Raw genomic sequence first — 23,075 nt, 5'->3', positions numbered from 1 at the left:
AGGTAGGTTTGCAGTGACCTACAGCCTTGAGTAAAGGAGGGAGATAATTGAAGCCTATAAAGTAGACCTCCATCAAAAAGTAATGAGTAAAAATGAATAGCTGAAATGACAGAACCAGCTTTTCCTGCAATGCTCACCTTCAGCCCACAGTACTTTATTTTTATTTATTTATTTTCTCCCCCTAGATGCCTTATTGTTGATGGCAAGTATCCGTCAACCCACTTCCTGTGAGCCCAGATGATCTTATACCTGCCCCAGCCTGTAACTAGACAGCACAGATGAGCTAGTCATCGTCAAAAAGTCACATTTTGACAGGTCAAATGGTTAGGCACTCCAGGATTTTATTTTTGAAATTTTAACAGAACTTTTTATATTGTTCTGTTGTGCTCTGCCAGTTTGAGTCCCAAAGCCAGTAAAGCACATTTTGGAAAAAAAAAAAAAAAAATATTTTATACTTTTTGCTATAATAAATATCCCCATATTTGTTTTATTTTATTATATTTTAAAAGCAATTTTTTTTTTCAGTTTAGGTCGATATGTATTCTTCTATATATTTTGGGTAAAAAAAAATATCGCATATGAAATATAATCGCATATAAAAAGCATATGTTGATTGGTTTGCGCAAAAGTTATAGCATCTACAAAATAAGGGATATATTTATAGCATTTGTATTGTAATTTTTTTTTTTTTTTTTACTAGTAATAGCAGCTATCTGCGATTTAAAAAAAAAATTTCCCGGCACTGCGACATTATTGCAGACACCTTTGACACATTTTTGGAACCATTGGCATTTATACAGCGATCGGTGCTATAAAAATGCACTGATTACTGTAAAAATTTCACTGGCAGGGAAGGGGTTAACACTAGGGGGCGATCAAGGGGTGTGTGTGTGTGTGTGTGTGTGTGTGTGTCTAACTGTAGGGGGAGAGGACTGACCTAGATGAAATGACAGATCGTGGTTCCTAGCTATTAGGAACACACTATCTGTCACTCCTCACAGAACAGAGATTTGTGTGTGTACTCGCACACGTCCCTGTTCTGCCTCTCATGCCCGCTATCGCTCGTGGCCAACAACTGTCGGCCACAAGCATCGGCACCCTCGCAGTGCAGCAGGAGCGTGCACCTGCTCTCCCTATCCCGCGAGCCAATGTATAGCTATGACGGCTCGCGGGATTGTGCCGACCTACTGCAGTATAATGACGGCGGCTGGTCGGCAAGTGGTTAAAAAATACAATTTACTTTTGAATTTCCTTATGCAGTGGTAAATATAAATAACCAACTTTTATGGTTGTGGAATAATATCTAATTCACTCGGAGAAACACACACACTCTCTGAGGAGGTTGAATCTAGTACATATCATCAGACTCAGCTCAAAATGTTAATAGAAAGAAAGGGGGAAAAAAAAGTAAAAAGACCTACAATCCTGTCTGAAAATCTTCAAAACAGTGTTTTAATATAATATGCATGACAGACTCCCTTGTCATAGGCAGGTAGCTGGATACAAACCACCCTCTCCTGCTGTCACTTGTGCTGGGCATGCAGTAACAATTTTTTTTCCTTTTTTTGAACTTTTAATTCCAAGAATGTTTGTTTGATTTTTCTAATCATTAGTGGAGTCATCAACACTCGTTTTTGACCACAGTCATAGGAAAATTCAAAGGAGCAGAATAGAAAACGTTTCTCAATCTAATGAATTTTTGGACAGTGTATATGGTTTTCGTTTAGAAATTTACATAGGTTTTAAAACTGAATCTTAAAAGCAAGTGAAATTTTCAAACAACATTTGTGGTTTTGCACAGAGCACCCCCCCCCCCCGATGCTCCTCTAATGGGGGTCCCCCACAGGGGCTTCTGACTCCTCCTGCCTTCAGAGTACCCCTATAGCAAGGTAAAAAAAAAGTCCTATCTTTTTAGAATCACTCACTTCCTTCTCCTGCCCAGGACTACATGTCCCATAAGGCATTACTCACATTCACAAGTTCTCGGGCACTTATTGACATGTATGGACGGTGTACTGAGCTGTATGTGTGCTGCACTGTATTTCCTGATATGTAAACAAATAATGCATTTGGTATGCAGGTCAATTAGGCTGACCAACTAATCGATTATGAAAATAGTTGACAACTAATTTCATAATCTATTCTGCCAATTTTGTTTCAACCCTACACAGATCAATAAAGCGGCAGATTTAAAGTGGATGTAAACCCGAATCATGAAATTTGAGCTAGACTCATATCTGCAGTGATTTCTTATCTCTATCCAAAGCTTTAAGTCCTGTGTCTTTCTCCTGCTCTGTTCCTCTGTTATCAGCATAACTTCTGACACCTGATGAAACCAGCCTGAAATTTGTGTAAGGGGCCAGATGCTATAAATAGATTAGCAGGCAGCTCTGCAAGTCTCTGCCTATGAGGAGAGGGGGGTGTGTGCCTTTCCTCCAATCGGCTGTCTCACAGTGTATTGCAAGACTCCCCTGCTGGAACAGGAAGAGAAAATTCGAACAGGATGTGCACTTTCTAAACAGTATATAAAGCTGAAGACCGCATATATACATGTAAAACTTATGTAGGAAGATTTGTTTCATCCCTTTGTGTCAGCTGAGGCTGTTCACTTTATGGGTATATGTGAGGGTTTACATCTACTCCTCTAAGTGTGGAGTTGTTTCCTCGCTGCTCTTTCTTCTCCCCTCCTTTTTATTTTATTCTACTCCTATAAATCTGATTTCCTCCTCTGTGACCTGTGTATTACCCCCTTCACATCCCATAATCCTGCACATTAACCCCTTCATTATTTATCTGGCCATTGTATGTGGGTTGTATGTTGACCCCATTACCACCCCCTCCCTCTGTGTCTGACATGTATTGGATCCAGTGCACCATTACCAAGCTCCTTGTTTTAATTACCTCAATACCAACATGTGCTCATTTTTCATAAATTTGTGGCAAAAGGGAAGGCATTTTGTGTTCATACTCTCCTGCCACTTGTTTTGAGCAAAAAGTAAATAGTGTTTTTTTTACTTTACTGCATAAAAGAAAAATGGCGCATACAGAATATTGGTAAAAAAAATAAAAAGCGCCATCTCACGTAATGTTATAAATTTAGTTTGGCTACAGGGTTGCATGACACAGTAATTGTCAGTCAAGCTATCACTGTGCTGAAAAATGGTCTGGACTGGAAAGGAGTTAAAAGTGGTTTTAAACCCACATTTATAAATTTTGCCTATAATAGGGCTTACCTGTAGGTAGTGGAAATGTATCCTAAACGTGCGCCATTTAGCATATATACATATATATATATATCCCCTGTACACTGCGCTGTGAATAAACGGACCTGTGTGCTGTTCCTTCACTCGTATGTCCTGTGACTGCCGGCTCCAGTCAGTCACAAAGCCGGCGTCTGTTCCCCCTGAAAGGAAGAGGGGTAGAAGATGGATGTAGCCACCAGTGGGGACACCGCAGGCTGCGTTTGCAGGTAAGTGGCACATAACAGGCTAGTATGGGACGCATACTAGTTCATTATGCTTTAACTTCGCAGGGGAGCAAAGAGGAAGAAAAAAAAAACCCACTAGGGTTTACTTCCTCTTTTTAACATGCCAGTTCTCAAATGGTTACAGAAGGTATTTGTTATTGCTATCAACACAAATCCAGGGTTATTCTCCATTTCAGGGTTGTAGACATGCAAATCATTCCATTATCTGTCTTTGTTTTATTGTAGATACAGCTTGTCATATAAAAGAATTCATTTCAAAATGTGTAGAGATATTTCAGGGCCACCATAAGGACATAGAGCGTATTATCTGACTAGAGCCAGTCAGCTTATGCTAAAGTGATGGAAGAACCATTAAAAAAAACAAAAAACCTTATAGTGTACCCCTTTAAAACCTTACACCAGCATTTCTGTTGAAAACCGAGAAGCTTTGACCATCTGTATAGGGCAGTGATGGCGAACCTTGGCACCCCAGATGTTTTGGAACTACATTTCCCATGATGCTCCACTACACTGCAGAGTGCATGAGCATCATGGGAAATGTAGTTCCAAAACATCTGGGGTGCCAAGGTTTGCCATCACTGGTATAGGGCAACACATCACCATATTTTTGGTCCAGTCCTCTAAGATGCCATGAGTACTCAATCCTCTGTTCATCGATCTTCACAGCCACTCTTGTGCAGAAACGTTACCATCCATTATCAGACTTCTAGTCATTTTCGAATATTGAAAATGTATCGTAACTTAGTCTTAGGGGGAAAAAAAAATAGCTTTTCTTGAAGCTGAACCCCAAGCAAAGGGATAGATATACAGTTGGAGTGCATATTAGTACTGTTTACCTACCAAAGGATTTGTATTCCTTCCATTGATTCCTGAAATGTATATAGTACTGCCAGCCTGGAGACCTTTTCTCTACTGCAGTTAAAGTGGATTGCCCAGCATGCAGCTCTGCTGGTTTCCATATATATATATATATATATATATATACTTTTTTCCTTTCACTTACCTTTTTGTTTTTCCACTTCCTGGTTTTACTGAGGCACTGGTGGCATACCCAGAGCCTCACATATGCCCCCTGTGAGATTCTGCATTATTGTCATGCTGCACATGCACCAGATGAAGCATGTGATGTCATGTGCCTCACAATGTTACGCTCACCTGTTTGTATAAAAAAAAAAAAAAAAAAAAAAAAAAAAAAACTTTACTCTGAGAATTTGCCAAATTAAATGGGAAGGCTTAATTTTTTTTCAGTTTTTTTTTTTCAATATGAATGAATGCATGAGATGAGGCACAAACACCATTGGTGGCTAGACACCCTGGATAGGAGATGACAACTCTTAGTATTTGGCCATAAATGAAGTCCCCAGTAACAGAGAATGAGGAACAAAGAAGAGGCTTTTCTATAGAATGTAAAAGATGGAGTCCTACTGTCTAAATCTTAACTGCTTGCTGACCAGCCACCATCATTATACTGCGGCAGGTCGGCGCAATCCCGCAAGCTGTCGTAGCTATACGTCAGCTCCTTTAGGCAGGATAGCAGGCATGTGCCAGCTGCACTGCAGGGGTGCCGATGCTCGTGGCTGACGGTTGCGATGACCGGCGGCCACAAGTGGCAGAACAAGGACGTGTGTGTGTGTAAACGCACATCCCTGTTCTGTGAGGACTGACAGATTGTGAGTTCCTAATAGCTAGGAATCAAGATCTGTAATTTCCTCTAGGTCAGTCCCCTCCACTTACAGTTAGAAACACACAGGAACACAGTTAACCCCTCGATCGCCCCCTCGTGTTAACTCCTTCCCTGCCAGTGACATTTTTACCATAATCAGTGCATTTTTAGAGCACTGATCACTGTATAAATGCCAACGGTCCCAAAAGTGTCCAATATGTCTGCCATAATGTCGCAGTCCTGATAAAAATTGCAGATCACCGCCATCACTAGTGAAAATAAATAAATAATAAAAATGCTATAACTCTATCCCGTTTTGGAGACGCTATAACATTTGCACAAACCAATCAATATATGCTTTTTTTTTTTTTTTTTTAACCAAAAATATGTAGAATGCATTTCGGCCTAAACTGAGAAAAAATTTACTTTGTTTTTTTTTTAAAAAAAGGTGGATAGTTATTATAGAGAAAAGTACAAAATAAGGTCAAACTGAGGGACAACACCACAAACAAATGCCAACAGGCCTAAGAAAGCTGGAGGGCTGCCTGGAATGCAAAGAGCTGCCTGAAGTAGGCAGATAAGACCAAGGACATCCACTAGCTAGAACCCAGGCTCCATTCACACCTGAGCGTATCGATTTACTAGTGTTTTTCACAGCTTTTTACAAGCTGTTTTAGAAGTGTATTACAAGCATCGGTTCAGAACAATGATGATCACTGGAATGCCTTCCATCTGGACCCTGTAGAGCAGACAAGGCAGAAGTTTCAGGGGAGAAAACTGCTATGTACTGACCCCACAGAGCCATCACAGCATCCACTATTTTCTGTCAGGGAAATCCTATCATCCTTGACTCTAAAGCCACCAAGTCAGTGATGACCTGGTCACTGGCATCAACCAAATCAGCACATCCAAAGACAGGATTGACTTGTTCCATGATGACAGAATGTTACATTGCAGATATCTGAAGTGAAAATGGGCAAAGGGAACTGATGCTTTGGCTACCATTAGCCCCAAGACTGTCATGCAGAAGTGGAAAGTCACAGTGCTTCTGGACAGTAGAATTCAAACCTATGACCAGAGAATCAGTTTGTAGGCCTGGCACACCCCTGCACAAAAGCATTTGGAATGCATGCTGTCCAAACACTCACAAGAATCAACAGATGTCCTGTCCCTCTCACTATGAGCAGTAGGGGCACAGGAAGACTGGTCTGAGGATTAAGCAAACTTGGAATGCTAGACTTTGCAACTCCATAGTCTGCTTCTTAGGCTTCTTCTGTTGGGGACGGTAGGTACTTTTGTCATGGATAGCACCCATGATAATGTTTTTAAGAGCTGGTCTGAAGAGACTTCCATCAAAAACCATGAGGATCAAACACTTCTTGCATGAGGGTTTCACCATTCTGCACTTTAGCCAAAGTTCCCTAGGCATATGGCTCGACATGAGGCACATGCAAAGATGAGACAGGAAGCTTCCAGCAAACCGTCACAGCTAAAATTTAACACTATGGCCATCTTTAACATTGGACAAAAGGGGCAGCTGTCCCTTTTAGCCTGCAAATTACAGTCCCATAACACTGCAGAGCGCACCATGTACATCAGTGTATTCCCTGGCCAGCAGAGGAGGCAGGGCAGAGCCAGGAGCTTTATTTCTGCTCTGACCCAACCCCATGCAGCCTGTATGCTTGGAGCTGAGATCGGAGTTGGAGTACCGAGAGCCTGAAATCTGAAAACTGTCCAGGATCTCAACAGTATAGCTGTAAATAATTAGCTGATCATCTCCTGTACTAGATCCGCAGTCTCTGGCTATCTCCTTTTCTACAGCCGCAGTCTCTGGCTACCTCCCGTACTAGATCCAGTCTCTTGTAGCATGTCTGCAGTCTCTGACCATTCTCTACCATAGTACATCCATCAGTGAGCAGTAATGATGTGCAGTAACTTCTAGCAATGAATAAGCAAGAAGAAATGTTGTGCTGTAACATCTAGCAACCAGTCAGTGAGTGGTAATATGCTGTAACCTCTTGCAACCAATCGCTGCCTTATCTGCAGCAGTAAAAGGATTTAGCATCTCACTGCTATTTGTCTAAGCAGGCGGGGTAACATGAAAAGGTTCCCGGGGCCCTGGTGCTGGCACAGAGAATCCCTGGAAAGAGGTGGTTTGTGGCTTATAGCAAGTCTAACTGTCCTTGGTCCATTTTTGGTGGATTTGAAAAAAGAGGAGGAGAGGTGGTTTTGCACTCTATTTTGTAACCTCTTGAAAGCAAAGGTCTGGTATTCGGAGGTAAACATGTCAGTCGGTGCAAGCAAGGGCTTTGGAGAAACTGGGTAGAAGATTCATTTTTGGGCTCTTGAAGATGGCTGGAATTGGTCCAAGAAATGTGACAGAATACTGTTTTAGGCTGCATTCACACCTATGCATTTAGTGCCTTTTGCATTTTGCACTACAGTCCAACTACCATGGTTTCCTATCGAACACTCTATAGAGAAAATCTGCAAAATGCACTAAAAATGCATAGGCGTGAATGCAGCCTTAGTCACATAGGCTGCTTGTTGTTAGGTGCCTGCAATAGAGCTCCAGATTCCAAGATGGTTAAGCTAGCTTTTGTTTCAGTGCAAGGGATGCGTTGTCGCTCAGAATGCCAGTGATGGCAAACCTTTTTTTAACCCCAGATGTTTTGGAACTACTTTTCCCACGGTGCTCAACTACACTGCAGAGTGCATGAGCATCATGGGGAATGTAGTTCCAAAACATCTGGAATGCCATGGTTTGCCATCACTGCTCTAGGCCAAAGTGGTGGTAAAGTGTGCAACCGGTGAAGTATCACCTGCTGCTAATGCAACATGTTGTTACAAATGACAAATAATCTGCCCAAAGTAGCATTATGTATCATCCTCAGTGAGGGGATCTGGCTCCCAAGGTTGTGCCTTCATACATTTCTACTAATGCAGCATAGAAGCCAGTGAGAGGATTGATTAAAGAGTAACAATAAAATAGAAAAAAAAACTATTTAAAAAGGGGTATTCCAGCGGGGAAATTATTATTTTTTTTTAAAGTCAGCAGCTAAAAAAAAAAAAAAAAAAAAAAAAAAAAAGTAGCTGCTGACTTTTAATAAGGACACTTGCCTTTCCAGGGCGCCCGAGGCTGAGCAGTCCCTCAGCTCCCAGCACCGCCATCCTCACTAATCTAAACAGGCACTGCTCGTCTCCTACTGCGCATGCGTGAGTCGCGCAGCGCTTTGTGAATGGGACGCGCTGTGTTAGGAAACAAACAGTTCCCAGAACACAGCACGCCCCATTACCCAGAAGACAACGCGAGGAGGAGAGAAGACCGAAGATCACCACGGAGTAGGAAGACCGCCTAGGCAACAGGGATTTCTGGTAACGTAAAAAAAAAAGTGGTTGTATACTCAGTTTTTTAACTTTTACCTACAGGAAAGCCTATAATAAGGCTTACCTGTAGGTAAAAAAAAAATATCTCCTAAACCTGTACGGTTTAGGAGATATTCCCCTCGGTATGCGCCGCTAACTGCAGCGGCACATGCGCACAAGGGGCTTCTCTGCCTGAAAATCCGGCAGTGGCCGGCCGGCATGAAATCCCCCGTGCGCATGCGCGGGAGTGACGATATCGCGGCTCCGGCCACTCACAGCGCCGGAGCCGCGATACCCGGAAGAAACGCCGAGGGAGCATGTCAGCTCCCTCGGCGTGGATCGGGCCAGATGTCGGGGCCTCGTTCTAAGGTAAGTATTTCATAATGAGCTAGTATGCGGTGCATACTAGCTCATTATGCCTTTTGCTTTGCAGGTTTAAAAAAATAAAAAAATAAATGTGCGGGTTTACTACCGCTTTAATAGAGATTGTGGCAGCAGCCAAAAAAAATCGGCTCAGGTGAAGACACCGCTGGATTTGTGGACAAGTAAGAGTCTTATTAAAAGTCAGCAGCTACAGTATTTGTAGCTGCTGAACAAATTTTTCTGAAGAAGCCTGGAGCTCTGCTTTAAAATTAAAGATCTACCCTATTGTAATCTTGACACGTGCTTCCATTTTTGTCATTAAATACAAACATTTGTAGATAAGCCACTGCTGAGATATGAGCCATACAGCAGGTCATGGTTTTCAAAAGGTCAGCTGACCCACTTCACAGACCTAAAGCAGGGAGGCGTTTTAACTTTTTCTATTAGAAAAGCAATATAGCTTAGTCACCAACATGGATCTGGAACAAACTGGAGGGAAAAAAAAAGGCAGGCACACACCAGAGACTACAATGTGTTGTTGGGCACAGGATGCCCACGTTTTGCCCAAAAGGGGCTTTATGTACAGCATTGTGCATGCTCTACTCCAATTGCGTGGGCATAGAGCTAAAGAATGCATGAATACGTATTCAAATACGCTTTGATGTAAACTTTGATTGCTGTAGCATATATGACTGTATAGTAGAGGCATCTGAATAGAGTTTACAAAAAATTTTGAAATATTTTGCCATGTTAAAGAATTAAAAAAGCATTTTAACCCCCTTCCAGTGGATCCAGTGCTTCAATCACTTCGTCTCATTGCAATACGGAATGTCATACAGTTTGTCCCCCTCCTTCAACTCTATCCAATACTGGTAGCAAGAGACAAGAGTGATAGAGCTGGTCTCTGCCAGCATGTGCCACTGGACAGGAGCGCTGTCGTCCATCGCAGTCAGTGGGATGCGCCTTATGTTGATGAAATTCCCCTGGCTGGTGACCAAAATAAAAATAAAAAAAAATCTTTGTGAATGATAAAACTGGGGCTTGTAGCTCCCTCACAGCACAGCTCATTAATATCTGTAGCTGCTGTCTACAGAAAGCAGAGGAGTAATGTTAGAGTTGGAGGCAGATGGATGTAGGACCGATGTCGCAGGGCACAGTAGGATGACATTCGTATCGTACCAGTGTGAAACCAGCCCAAGTTGTAATAATTCTTCACTAAATAAATGCAATTACCTTCTACAGCGTGCCACTTGAAGCACCAACCCTTCAACATCTGACCAAAAAATAAATAAAAAATTCCAGACTTGAGCAACACTTTTTCAAATAATTTTATTTTGAGCGCTTCTTTACAAAGATAGTTGAAATATGAAAGTTGGATAGAAATATCAAGCAGTCTTTTCAAACACACTAAAATTAACAAAAAAAAAAAAATGTATATAATTTCAGAGCTCACAGAGCTTAAAGAGCAAAAGATTAAATGCAACCAGACAAAACGTCAGGCATTTCCTGGCAGCTATCTGGCTCTCAACTAGTCTTTCAAGGTTTTAAAAAAAAAATAATAATGCCTGGAAACAGCTGAGATTTTGATTGGTATTAAGAAACACCATGACACTATGTACAAAATAAATTCACAGATACACAAATGTAATATCCGAGACTTAAAAAAAACAAAAACAAAAAAAACCTGCAGTTATGTTTTCCCTGCTCTTTCCTCGGTCTTCTAGGTTTTGGTGAAAAAATGTCCGCTAAACATCTGTAACAGAGGTCCTCTGATGTGAAACCTAAAACATGTCAGGCATTTCAGTTCCCCCAATGCCCTTTTCCCTTCTACTGTCTGAGCTACTTCTTTCAGGATGTAAGGCAGCACAGCAAATGGATGGGGCTGAATGCTGGTTAGCCAATACATTGCATTCATCCTTTAAATTTTAAGGTATTAGAATTTACACAAAGTTACGACCATTCTTCATTTGGAGCTAAATAAAAAAAGACAAATCTGACGACACTCTCTCCTCTCTCAACACTTGGAAAAAAACAAAAACAAAAAAAAAAAAAGCTATGTACAAAACTGTAGCAGTCTGTTTCATCGACGAACAGGAAACAGAAGCTGAGTTGAGGTCATGGAGTCTGGGAAGAGGCTGTGGTAAGTTGGAAGTGGGACGTATGCAGCTGTGATCATCTTACCTGTGGAGAAACAAAAAAGTTAACAATGAACTTTCAAATAATTACATAATCAGTCAATTAGCAAACAAGTGATGAATTGTTACTTACCAGCAAACCACCTCCCGTGTAGTGCATTAACTGCAGCTATTGCAGATGCTATAGTTGGACATTTCACATAAACATTTCCCTGTGAAGGAAAGAAAAAAACATGAAATAAAAAAAAAAAATGTACATTTATAACATCCTGACATAATGAAAAACAGCCCTATGCTAACTGCAACATGCGGTAGCCCCTGCATCACAGCAAGTCAGTAGAGTGAGGGCGGTAACCCATTGCAAAAAAATAAAAAATGGTTCATTGTAGCTCCATGTGCTTTTCGTCTCTCCTGAGAGATTTAAAGAGTTAGTAAACCCAGGAGCATGCATTTACTATATCAGGTCTCACACAGTATATGGAAATGCAATTAGGTTAGTAAATATAAACTGCTGTCTTGTGACTTCTATCAGTGTCTGGTTAAAGCTTGTAGGAGTTTTCATTCTACTCAGAATGTCCTATGAGGCTGCATGACCCCTGACTAGGGCTGAAACTAATCGATTTCATAATCAATTACTACTTTCATAATCGATTAATCGGCCAGTAACATAATGGGGTTAAAAAAATAAAATGAGCCCTTTAGTACAAAATAATCACTACTGTAAATATTACTTTCACTGTTCTACAGTAAAAAAAATGAACCCCTTCCAGTAGTGATTATCTGTTTTTTTTTTTTTTTTTTATTACTATAAAGGGCTAATTTTATCCTTTTTAACCCCATTATGTTAATAAATGTCTTAAGCCTGGTTCACATCTATGTGTTTATTGGTGATTTTTGTAGAAAAGCACTACAGTTCATTTACATGGTTACCTATGGGACACGTTCATATCTGTGCGTTTTTCAGCCGCTGAATATTTGGAAAGGGTCAGGGACTTTTAACACAAAGTGGTGCTTTTTTGGTTCAATATACTTCAATGGAGAAGCTGCAGAAAAGAATGCAATGAATTTTTGCAGCAATTTGTGTTTTTTAATCTACCCCCAAAAAACATGCAAAAACCGCAAATTGCAGTAAAATCACGTGCGCAAAAATGAAAACGCACAGCAGAAAGCACTGCAGAAACAGTTCAAAAGCAAACACAGCATAGGTGCGTGCCAAGCCTTATACTGGCCACACGGATCAATTTTCAGGTGAGACTGACTATTCAGATGAAAAATCTTTGTACATACGCTGAAAGAATTTTCTTTAGAAATGAAGTGAAAATTTCAAACAAAAACCACATACACTGTCTGAAAATTCCTTTGCCCAAGAAGTTTTCTATTTCCAAATTTTCCTGTCACTGTGGTTAAAAATGAACGTCAATTTGATCCACTTTTAAGGTTATTAACCAATTAATCGAAACAATAATCGGCCAACGAATAGATTATGAAAATAATTGTTAGTTGCAGCCCTGACCCTCTGCATGTGATCAGCACAGGGCCAATCAGCGCTGTCCAGACACTCAAGAAAAAAAGACCCTCCAGCAATACACACCAAAATGAGAATGTGCAGCTCATCTCTCCTAGCCTCTGTGCTATCTGGGGATGGTTTGATGACTGTGGCAGAAGAGGAGGATCAGAGAAGACAGGAGCAAGCAGCCTTGTTTCACAATGCAGTATTAACCCCTTAGGTTCCACCAAGTATAACAAGCATGCTTTACTACATATAGACTGATTTTACGGTTGTCGGTTTAGTAACACTAACTGCTTGCGAATGGTTCAAGAGTATCTTTTCGTTGTGCAGCAAAATGAGGTGGCTGTCAACAAGTGGCTACATATCTAAGCAGCAAAAATGAGAAAGCTGCCAACAAGCATGTAAATATTTGTCAGTAGTAAAGAGATTTAATTGCCAGTACAGCTCTAGGTTTAGGCAAGTCTTAAAAAGGGTTGTAAAGCCTTGTGTTTTTTCACCTTAAAATGAACCCCCCCCCCCCCCCTCCGTTTTACTTACCTGAGCCCTGGAACTTGATCCAGCGGGGATGCACTCTTCCTCTGCCCAGGGTTCTCGGCTCTTGACTGGATTGATAGCAGTGCAGCAATTGGCTCAAGCTGTTAATCAAAACTAATGCGCGGGTGCCAGGGCCATATCATACATTCGGCTTCTATGGATGCCAAATGGACTCGGGAGTGTGCCCGCAAGGTAACCCCCCCGGTAGAGCACTTCTCCTAGGAGGGTTATCTGATGTGGGGAGGAGCCACGAGAGCCAAGGGATCCCAGAAGAGGATGTTTGGGGACAATCTGTGCAAAACGAGCTGCACAGTGGAGGCAAGTACGACATGTTTTTAAATTAAATGAAGCTTTACAAATCCCTGTCGTATGCATATATGCAGCCTCTGCATTCGGGGATTATACCGGGATGATGTCCGAAGCTGCAGGCATCATCCCGGTACCGGTTTTTAAAGCGGGCGATCAGATTTCCAAGTATAACGACAGATGTGGCTAAAAGCCGATCAATTGTTGTGCTGGGGGAGCAGGAGGGGACAATACAATTACTAGTAAAAAAAATAATCAATTCCTGAATTGCTACAGGTCTTAAAGTAAATATCTCCAGCAAAAACTTAAAGTAGAACTTCTCTCCACATCAACATTATTAATCCTCCTGCTGCTAGCATTAGTAAATAGATAGCAAAGTATACCATTTACTTGTTTTAAACTTTTCACATTTCCTCAGTTACTTCTTGGTTTCTTGCCTAGGCAAATGTCATAAACCTAGGAGTTTTCAGGAGGGGAGACGAGAGAAGGAGGTTTCTCGGCTAAGCACAAACTCCTACATGAATGCTTGAGCTAAGGATTCCAGGATGTAAAGGCAACATGAATCATTCGCCATTACTCAAGATGGCCACGGCCATAAATGATAGGGGTGTTTTCCCAAAGTGATCTCTCAAAAAAAAAAAAAAAAAAAAAAATGCATTTGAGACATGGAGTGATGGAGGAGTTTGATTATTAAAAAATGAATTTGTGGTTTTGGCTTGTACTGCTCAGATGCATTTAACATCTGCTTTAAGATTCCCTACAAGACTATCAATGCATATCTAAACCTGAATTTTTTTATATACTGTAGATTACCAGTAACATTGGATGTGGTGGCTGAATTTGTTTGCACCTAAAGAACATTTTCAGAAATTAAATATATAAAAAAAAAAAGCCCGTTCTTGCCATAAATATGGTGTCCTTGTCACTTCTGAAAGCACAAAGGACATTTTCCTTATTATGCAAAGTGCTAGTCTAATGGAGATGAACAGAGGCAGGCACAGTTAAAGTTTAATCTGAGTCACAACCATGGATGTACCCTTAATACAATAGAGAAATGAGTGCAGAGGGGAAAAAAGGGGGGGGGGGGGGTAAATAAAATAAAAAAGTAGCCACTACATGCAAGGACTGGTAAAATGCAATATATACATTTTTGATTAGGCGAACCTTAAATTACTTCTTCAGTGGACTGTGAGTCCCAACGTTGCTTACTTTAGGAGCTAGATCAGATAATTATCCATTCGCACCCAACACTTCTGGGCGTTCCAGATACATTGTGCCCTTCTATGTGCTAGTTTTTCTCCACCAGCTGCTACAAAGACAAAAGCAGTGAGGTAGCAGCCAGTGGGAGGAACTACAGAGAAACAAACATCTGTCACACCCAGAAGCAGTCAAAAACTGAAGATTCTTCAGCTGTTGTAACTGTTAAAAAGGGCGATGTAAAGGAAGGGGTGACAGTGTCTTTGCAAGAGCCATATCAGGTTCCCGAGTCACTTTAAAGATACTGGGAAAAGGTCTTAGGGGGCAATAAAACCTTGTTTAGAGCCAAGCAGCCGTTTGGGGGTTTTACCCCTACACAGAACCAGTGTCCAGTCTAGGGCTGCAACTAACGATTATTTTTATAAATCGATTAGTTGGCCGATTATTGTTTCGATTAATCGATTAATTGGTTAATAACCTTAAAAAAAAAATGTGTCAAATTGACGTTCGTGACAGGAAAATTTGGAAATCATAGAAAACTTCTTAGGCCGCGTACACACGGGCGGATTGTCTGCCCAACTTAGTCCGCTGAAACATGTTTCAGCGGACAATCCGCTCGTGTGTGGGCTTGAGCGGACTTTTTCAGCGGACAGTCTGACAGACTAAGTCTTTCGGAATTTCCGTAATTTTGTCCGTCCAAACTTGGTTTCAGCGGACAGTCCGCTCGTGTGTAGGCAAGTTGGACGGACTAAGTATGGCGCATGCTCAGAAAGGATTTACACGCCGAAGGTTGCATTGCAGTGTATTGGACGTCGTATTTCTAGTCCCGTCGTACGTGCTGTACACGTCATCGCGCAAGCTTTCAGCGGACTGTCTGTTCATCGTGTGTGGTCAAGTCCGTTCATTCAAAAGTTGGACGGACTGTCTGTCGGATTGTCTGACGAACTTAGTTGGGCAGACAATCCGCCCGTGTGTACGCGGCCTTAGTCAAAAGGAATTCTCAGACGGTGTTTGTGGTTTCGTTCAGAAATTACATTCATTTTAAAAACAGAATGTAAAAAACAAGTGAAAATTTCAAACAAAATTCTTTCATTCAGCGAATGTACAAAGATTTTTCGTCTGAATATTCTCATCTGAAAATTGATCGGTGTGGCCAGCATAAGGCTCGGTATACACCTATGCAGTTTGCTTTTGATCTGTTTCTGCTGTGCTTTTTGCAGTACGTTTTGATTTTTGCGCATGTGATTTTAATGCAATTCGTATTTTTGCATTTTTTTGGGCAGATTAAAAAACACAAATTGCTGCAAAAACGCATTACATGCTTTTTCTGCAGCTTCTCCATTGAAGTATGTTGAACCAATAAAGCACCATTTTGCGTTGAAAGTCCCTGACCCTTTCAGATGTGAACGTGTCTCATAGGAAACCATGTAAATGAACTGTAGTGCATTTCTGCAAAAAGCACCAATAAACACAAAGATGTGAACCAAGTCTAAGACGTTTAGTAACATAATGGGGTTAAAAAAATGAAAATGAGCCCTTTATAGTAGAAAAAAAAGCAGATAATCACTACTGTAGGGGTTTATTTTTTTACTGTAGAACAGTGAAAGTAATATTTTTACAGTAGCCATTATTTGCTCTTTTTGTACTATCAAGAGCTCATTTTAGTTTTTTTTAACACCATTATTTTACTGGCCGATTAATAGATTATGAAAATAGTAATCGATTAATTTCATAACCGATTAGTTGTCGATTAATAGATTAGTTGTTTCAGTCCTAGTCCAGTCTACTAGTCATTCATCCCACCTCTGACAACAGACAGGGGTGGCTTATTTAGGAGAACGAACCCAGGTAAAGCAACAAGGCTACAAGCCACTGTGTGAAAACAAACCAACCTGACTCACGAAGGTGAATAAGCAGTTTACCTCAAACTGCAGAGAAGACCTTAGGAGCAGGGGTAGGCAACCTTGGTGAAACTACAAATCCCATCATGCCTCTAGGAGTCATGCCTGTGATTGTCAGGGTCTTGCAATGCCGTTTATGGGACTTGTAGTTTGAAAAAAAAAAAAAAAAAAAAAAAAGCTGGAGAGCCGAGGTTGCCTACCCCAGCCTTAGAGGATGCACAGGAGTATTAATCCTCATTTATTACTAAATCACAAGGAATATGTTGAATCTGGATGAAAAAAGGTGACACCCACCACCATTGAATGGTTTACTATACCCAAAAGTTATGTAAACTACACACTTTTATTTGAGCAGACCTGGGCTGCTTTTGGTTAAAACAAAAAACATACCTGTGGTGAACTCTTATCTACATATATGTGTACAACTCCTCCATGTTTGTTGCATTCTTCAATGACATCGTCCTTTATCTCTGTGTCCCAGCCTGGTTCATCTTCCCTGGTTGATAAAAATAACAAAAAATTGCAGGAGTCACAAAAAGGACAGAACTGAAGACATTTACCAAACGCATTTAGGACTTTATGCAAGTTCTTCCTCTGGGCCTCTGAACCTCTCATCCCCTGGCAGGAGAAAAACTGCTAAAAAATAATGTATTCTATTGGACAGAATATTTATTTTGGACTATTAGAATACATTACTGTGCAAAAGGGTCTAAACGCTTATGCGCATTTCAAATTTTTTTTCTGCCCAAAAGCTCCTCTCCTGAACATGCGGGTAATGGATTTTTTCCCTACCTGTAAATGCTCTTTGTGCACAGACACAGATGTCTTTACAGGCAGAGGGAGAGGAAAAAAAAAACCCATGCCTGAAAAGCAGCATTTTTCTAACCACAGTGTGCATGAAGCGGATGTAAACCACCAATTTTTTTTTTTTTTTTATTAAGACCAATATCTGTTATAGCAGAGGAAGTCATTTCATCTGTGCCCAGTCTTACCACAGAGTTAATCCAGCTCTGAGCAATCCTTATCTTTCTTCAGCAAGATAAAAACTGACAGAAATAGGTGCCCATTTCTTCCACCTTGCTGTGACTGACAGGCGATTTCCTCATCTCATGCAGGAGTGCGAGAAGCATTCTCTCTACTCCAGCTCTCAAGATTGGCTGCTCCACACCTCAGCATGATTAAGCATGCTGAAGTCATGTGGTGACTTTCCTGGGTTTTGACTGGATAACGTGCTCATGGGGCATAATCCACGAGATCAGCAGAAGTGCAGTGTAAAATATTGATGCCTGGCCAAGAGGTGGGCGGGGAGTCTACCGACATCACGACTAGACCCACCAAGCCCTGGACAACAGACCTGCCCACAGAATCTGAAGTATTGCAGGGCTCCAAACGGCTAAAGGGAAGATATTTGACAGGTAATACATGCAGGAGGCATGTACATCCTTATAGATCAGCACTATGAAAGTAATTTAGAAATGATGAATGGGTTTACATCAACTTAGAGGCCGATTTACAAAATACAAACAAATTTTACATATGTACCAACATGGTTTAATTGCTCAGATACAACGAAGAAGCTGCTACCAGGCACAGCTTATATATTTATAAAATTGAGCAAAGAGCAAATATAAGGCAAGCCAGCAAATCACAGTAGCTTAGACATTAATCTGCCGGCCACCATTCCCTAACTTTATAATTCAATAAAATGTAAACAGGCATGCCAGGTAACTAAATGGAAAGTATACAACAGCAGGCCCTGGGGAGATAACACAGAAAAGAAAATTTAAAGAAAAACTGAGGAAAATATAGTAAGAAAGACCCTATGATACAACCTAAATTATACCAGATATAATCCACAGGTTGAATTTACTCACGTCTGAGGGTTAAACATATTTGACAACTGGAAGCACTGGGTAGCGAGTGGCTGAGTTGCTGTTGGTGGAATAGGTAATGTGGATGCAGTCATCGTGATGGCAGCAGCAGAAGCAGCAGCAAGAGCTATACAAATATGGAAAGAAAAAAAAAAAAAATGACTTTAAACTTAAAAAGATTAACAAAAATGATTCACAAAATACAAACACACAAATCCTACTTGCCAGCAGCTTCAGCAGTAAAACTGAGAGAAATTCAGTTTTAAGAGACAGGAAAGTTCAGCCAGAGGCGGGACTGACAGGGTCAGGTTTATACAGGGATTTTAGTTAAGAATGCATGGCTACTCAAGCTGTTACATGGCACTGTTAAGACTAACGGGGAGGGGGGGGGAAACTTTAGCGAAAATCTAACAAGTAAAAAAAGGAGATCAATAGAGAACTATTTTTATGAAAAAAAAATGATTAAAAACAGGAGGGTATATTATGTGCGAGGCCAGCAATGGTCTCCCCTACATATTAGTCTTTTACACTACAGAAAGTAAAGCTGTGCTTTTAACCATCTTAAAGGGGTTGTAAACCCTCGTGTTTTATCACCTTAATGCATCCTATGCATCAAGGTGAAAAATCTGGCAGTCACCGGCCCCCCAATCTTTTTGACGGGGACGCGGATCTTGATTGGATAAATTGATAGCAGCACCGCTATTGGCTCCCACTGCTGTCAATCAAATGCAATGACGCAGGCGTCAGGGTCGAGTCCGGCATTTGTGTCTGTGGACGCAAATGCTGGACTCGGGAGCGCTTCTCCTAGGGCAGTGATGGCGAACCTTGGCACCCCAGATGTTTTGGAACTACATTCCCCATGATGCTCATGCACTCTGCAGTGTAGCTGAGCATCATGGGAAATGTAGTTCCACAACATCTGGGGTGCCAAGGTTCGCCATCACTGTCCTAGAGAGTTATCTGATGCGGGGAGAAGAGGATGTTTGGGGCCACTCTGTGCAAAACAAGCTGCACAGTGGAGGTATGCCATTTTTTTTTTTTTTTTTTTAAAACAATCCTTTACAATAACTTTAATACAGGACACTTCCCTCTCCCTCCGACATGGACAATGTTTTTAGCACTGTCACACTTTGAATGTTAATTACCAATACAACACTGTACCCAAAATAAATATCTAATTTTTCTGGAGACAGCTAGAGCTTTCTTTTAGTGGCATCTAATGACCTTTTTTTTTTTGCTAAACTAAAAAATAAAAAATTCTGTTCAATTGTGCACATAAACCAATCATAAATTTAGACCAAAATGTATTAACATTTCTTGGGTAAAAATAACCCAAATCAGTTTATTAGTGTGTTAGAGTCCACAAGCTATGATATATATCTAAAGATTAATCAATCCTGATGTACTGTCGGCCTAATTTGAGACCCTAAAATAACAGGACAGTGGAAATACCCAAATTACTCATTTTTGGAACATTAATTCAAGGTATTTACTAAGAGGCATGCAGTAGTCATTTTGTCCCTTTGTAAGGAATTTTCCAAAAAAGTTATTTACAAAGTTATGTGTCTCACAGCACAGACACTTCTAATTTATACCCAAAACATGCCGCTGTTTCCAAAATTGAGATACTAATGTACTTGAATGGTCTATACGAATGGTCAGGAAATGTAGCTTACTGCAATGTCTCCTATAGCATTCCCTGTTCCTATAAGCCAAGTCTAGCCTACTGGTACAAGGCTGCCCCCAGGAATTCGATGTTCACTGAGTGCGTTTGACCCCTGCAAGTCTTTATAGGAGCCATTGGAGATCAATTTGGAGCCATCTGCTGATGTGAACCAATGAGCTTGAGCATGTTTAACCCTATCAGGGTCTAAAAAGGAGGTGAGCATCCATTACGCCTGGTGAAGGGAGCACTTATCAGGGAGTGCTGTTTTGATTGAAGACTTATCTATTACTTTATTTCATCACATGTCCCCTTTGTCACAGTATATTGAATTTGGACTTTGGCTATATGCACTCAGCATTTTATTCATGGTGTGTTGAACACTTAGTTTGTAGAAGCTCTATCCCACCTTTTTTTTTTTTTTAGAATAAAGGAAGCGGATTATGTCCAAACTTAGTCATCTGTCCCAAACTTCGTCTGACCGCTCTGTGTGCAGTTACATGCAAACAGCAGCAGCCACTGTCAGTTTAAAAAGGGCAGAGCGGCCACTGCTGATCACATAACACGGCCATTCTAGCTACAAGAAAACACCGATACTTGCCGCAGGAATCTGGCAGCCGCACTGACCAGGTCGTATGAAGGGGATCAAACTGGGGTGGCACTGATCAGGGACAACGCAACTGATGCGATGGTAATTGGGGCACTGACTGGTGAAAATATGTTAACTGCCAAGCAGCTGCTATTATACTGCGGACGGTTGGTGCAGCCTTTTTACGAGCTCTTCTGGGGCGCATGGTGCGATGCCAGAGCCGATGCGTGTGGCCCTCGACACGCGATTGCTCCTCAATGTAAAGAGACAGATCCCCATTCAGACAGGGGAGTGGAGAGAGAGATCTGCTGTTCTTAGTGATTACAGGAAGAGAGATCTCTGTTCCTGGTCAGTACACCCCCCCCCCCCCCCCCGTTAGAAACACCTCCCTAGGGAACACTTAACCCCTTGATCATCCCCTAGTGTTATCCCCTTCCCTGCCAGTGACATTTATACAGTGGTTCTGATCGCTTGTTTAAATGTCAATGGTCCCAAAAAATAAATTGTCATTTGTCTGATCTGTCCGTTATAACTTTTGCAAAAATCAATATATGATTGTGGGTTATTTTATTTTTTTTTTAGCAAAAATATGAATACATATTGGCCTAAACTGAAGAAATTTTGATTTTTTTATGGCAAAAAAATAAATAAAAAAAAACTGTTTTTCTTCAAAATTTATGCTTTTAGTTTATAGCGTAAAAAACTGCAGGGGTGATCAAATAAAAGAAAGCTCTATTTGTGGGGGAGGGAGAGGACTGTACATCACATGACCGTGCAATGGTCAGTTAAAGCGACGCAGTGCCATCACAAAAAATGGCCTGTCATTGAGAGGGCAAATCCTTCCGGACCTCAAGTGGTTAAAAGAAATTACACAATTTTATTATACGGTCACCAGAGTAGTGACACTTATGAAAAAGGGATAAACCTTTTTATATTGTTTATTACAGTGATGATCACTAACAGCAATTCTTGTCTCATGTAAGGCCTTCATTGACTCTGGTGTTACTTTTGTACCATGGCGATTGGCCCTGTACACCACGATCACAACAGTAAATAACGAATGGCTGCCATTCATTTACTTGGTGAGCAAGTGAACATCGTGATTGGTCACAGCGATCACAGTACAAGGTCCGAACACCGTGGCCTGGTTACGATCACTCAGTTCTGTGTCCAGCGGACAGCAGTGGTGGGAGGTGCGCGTAAAGCGATGGGAAATCATAAGACATCCACTTGAAACAGTAAAAAGCCCGCCCAAATGTTATTTTACAATAGGCTGGGTGAGAAGCGGTTAAAGAGGTTCTCAGAGGATTAAAATACCTTTGCAGTTGCAGGGTTAAGTACTCGGTTTAATGGTCACAAATTCTAACGTTACTAAACCTGGGAAGCCTGCATTCACTATGTCTGGTCTCCCACAGTACACAAATGCAATAGTTTTAGTAAACATAAACTGTTAAATACCTTTCCTCATCAGCATTTAGAGAAGTCTTGTGACTTCTATCAGTATCTGGTTAAAACTTTGTTTTCATTCTACTCTGTCCTATGAGGCTGATCCTCTGTCTGGACAGTGATGATTGGCCCTAATCACATGCACTCTCCCAGGAATAAAAACAAAACAAAACAAAAAACTCTCTAGCAATACACACCAAACGGAGCATGTGCAGCTTGCCCCCAAGGTTCTGTTCTATCAGGAGATGGTTTGGGGACTGTGAAAGAAGGGGAGGATCAGAAAAAACAGGAACAGCCTTTTTACACAATGCAGAAAATTAACCCCTTAGGTTCCACAGTGAGTATAACAAACATGCTTTATTGCGTATACAAACTGATTTTACTGTTGTGGGTTTAGTACCATTAAGCCTCGTACACACGATAATATCATCGGACAAATGACCAACTGTTTTGTTTTTTTTGCATGCTAGTGTCACATCGAAAACCAATAGGTTACCGAAGTTAAGAAATTTCTCGTCCGATAATACTTCAGAAGGGATGGTCTTAGTCTGACAATTTTTTCAAATACTGCACTAAATTAAAATAATTTGTTCTGCTAATGTACAAGAAAAAATCTGTTTGTCCCTTCCGATAATTCTGCAGGAACTGTCATGATCAGCCCTCGAAAGATGTGTACTAACGATAAGATTAACGTACGATCGCATTGAAAGCGTTTTTTTCGTCCGATTTTCTTATCGTGTGTACTAGGCATTGGATCTGCCTGTAAAACAAGTTTCAAAAAGGAATTGTTTACATTTTTACAATACACTTAAAGACCCTGTAATTACAAGACATTTCTTCCAGGTACTGCAAACTACTGATAAAAGCCATTTGCAAGTGCCTGCAAGCTAGTCCATATAGTTCCACACCAAAATGAGCATGATGGTTATTTTTATGTTGCACCAAATGTATGATTTGGCTGAATGTTACAGAAACCAGTACACACATCTTCCAGCAGAAATCCATGTGACAAAGAACCGTAGACATCACGGACCACTGCTTATA

The 23,075-nt window shown here is 40.9% G+C and overlaps 1 protein-coding gene across 10 annotated transcripts in view; it reads right to left on the bottom strand.

The window, feature by feature from the left end:
- Positions 1-10,189: 10,189 nt before the first annotated feature.
- RBM39 (RNA binding motif protein 39) overlaps positions 10,190-23,075 on the bottom strand; it is a 35,991-nt gene continuing 23,105 nt past the window's right edge. For 9 of the 10 annotated variants that reach the window (XM_077459007.1, XM_077459005.1, XM_077459006.1 and 6 more), the window contains 5 exons: positions 22,229-22,288; positions 18,337-18,460; positions 16,853-16,958; positions 11,148-11,226; positions 10,190-11,060 (listed from right to left, as the gene is read on the bottom strand). In XM_077459007.1, coding sequence (XP_077315133.1) covers positions 10,960-11,060; positions 11,148-11,226; positions 16,853-16,958; positions 18,337-18,460; positions 22,229-22,288 — 470 coding nt within the window. In that variant the 3' untranslated portion in view covers positions 10,190-10,959. The remainder of the gene's footprint in view (positions 11,061-11,147; positions 11,227-16,852; positions 16,959-18,336; positions 18,461-22,228; positions 22,289-23,075) is intronic. The other variant, XM_077459009.1, reaches the window with a different exon arrangement.

The sequence above is a fragment of the Lithobates pipiens genome, unplaced genomic scaffold (assembly GCF_037356315.1).
Source record: "Lithobates pipiens isolate NorthernLeopardFrog02 unplaced genomic scaffold, aLitPip1_a1.2 Scaffold_28, whole genome shotgun sequence".
NCBI classification, from domain to species: domain Eukaryota; kingdom Metazoa; phylum Chordata; class Amphibia; order Anura; family Ranidae; genus Lithobates; species Lithobates pipiens.
Note: the sequence above shows the minus strand (reverse complement) of the source record. Positions and strands in the feature narration are given on the sequence as shown.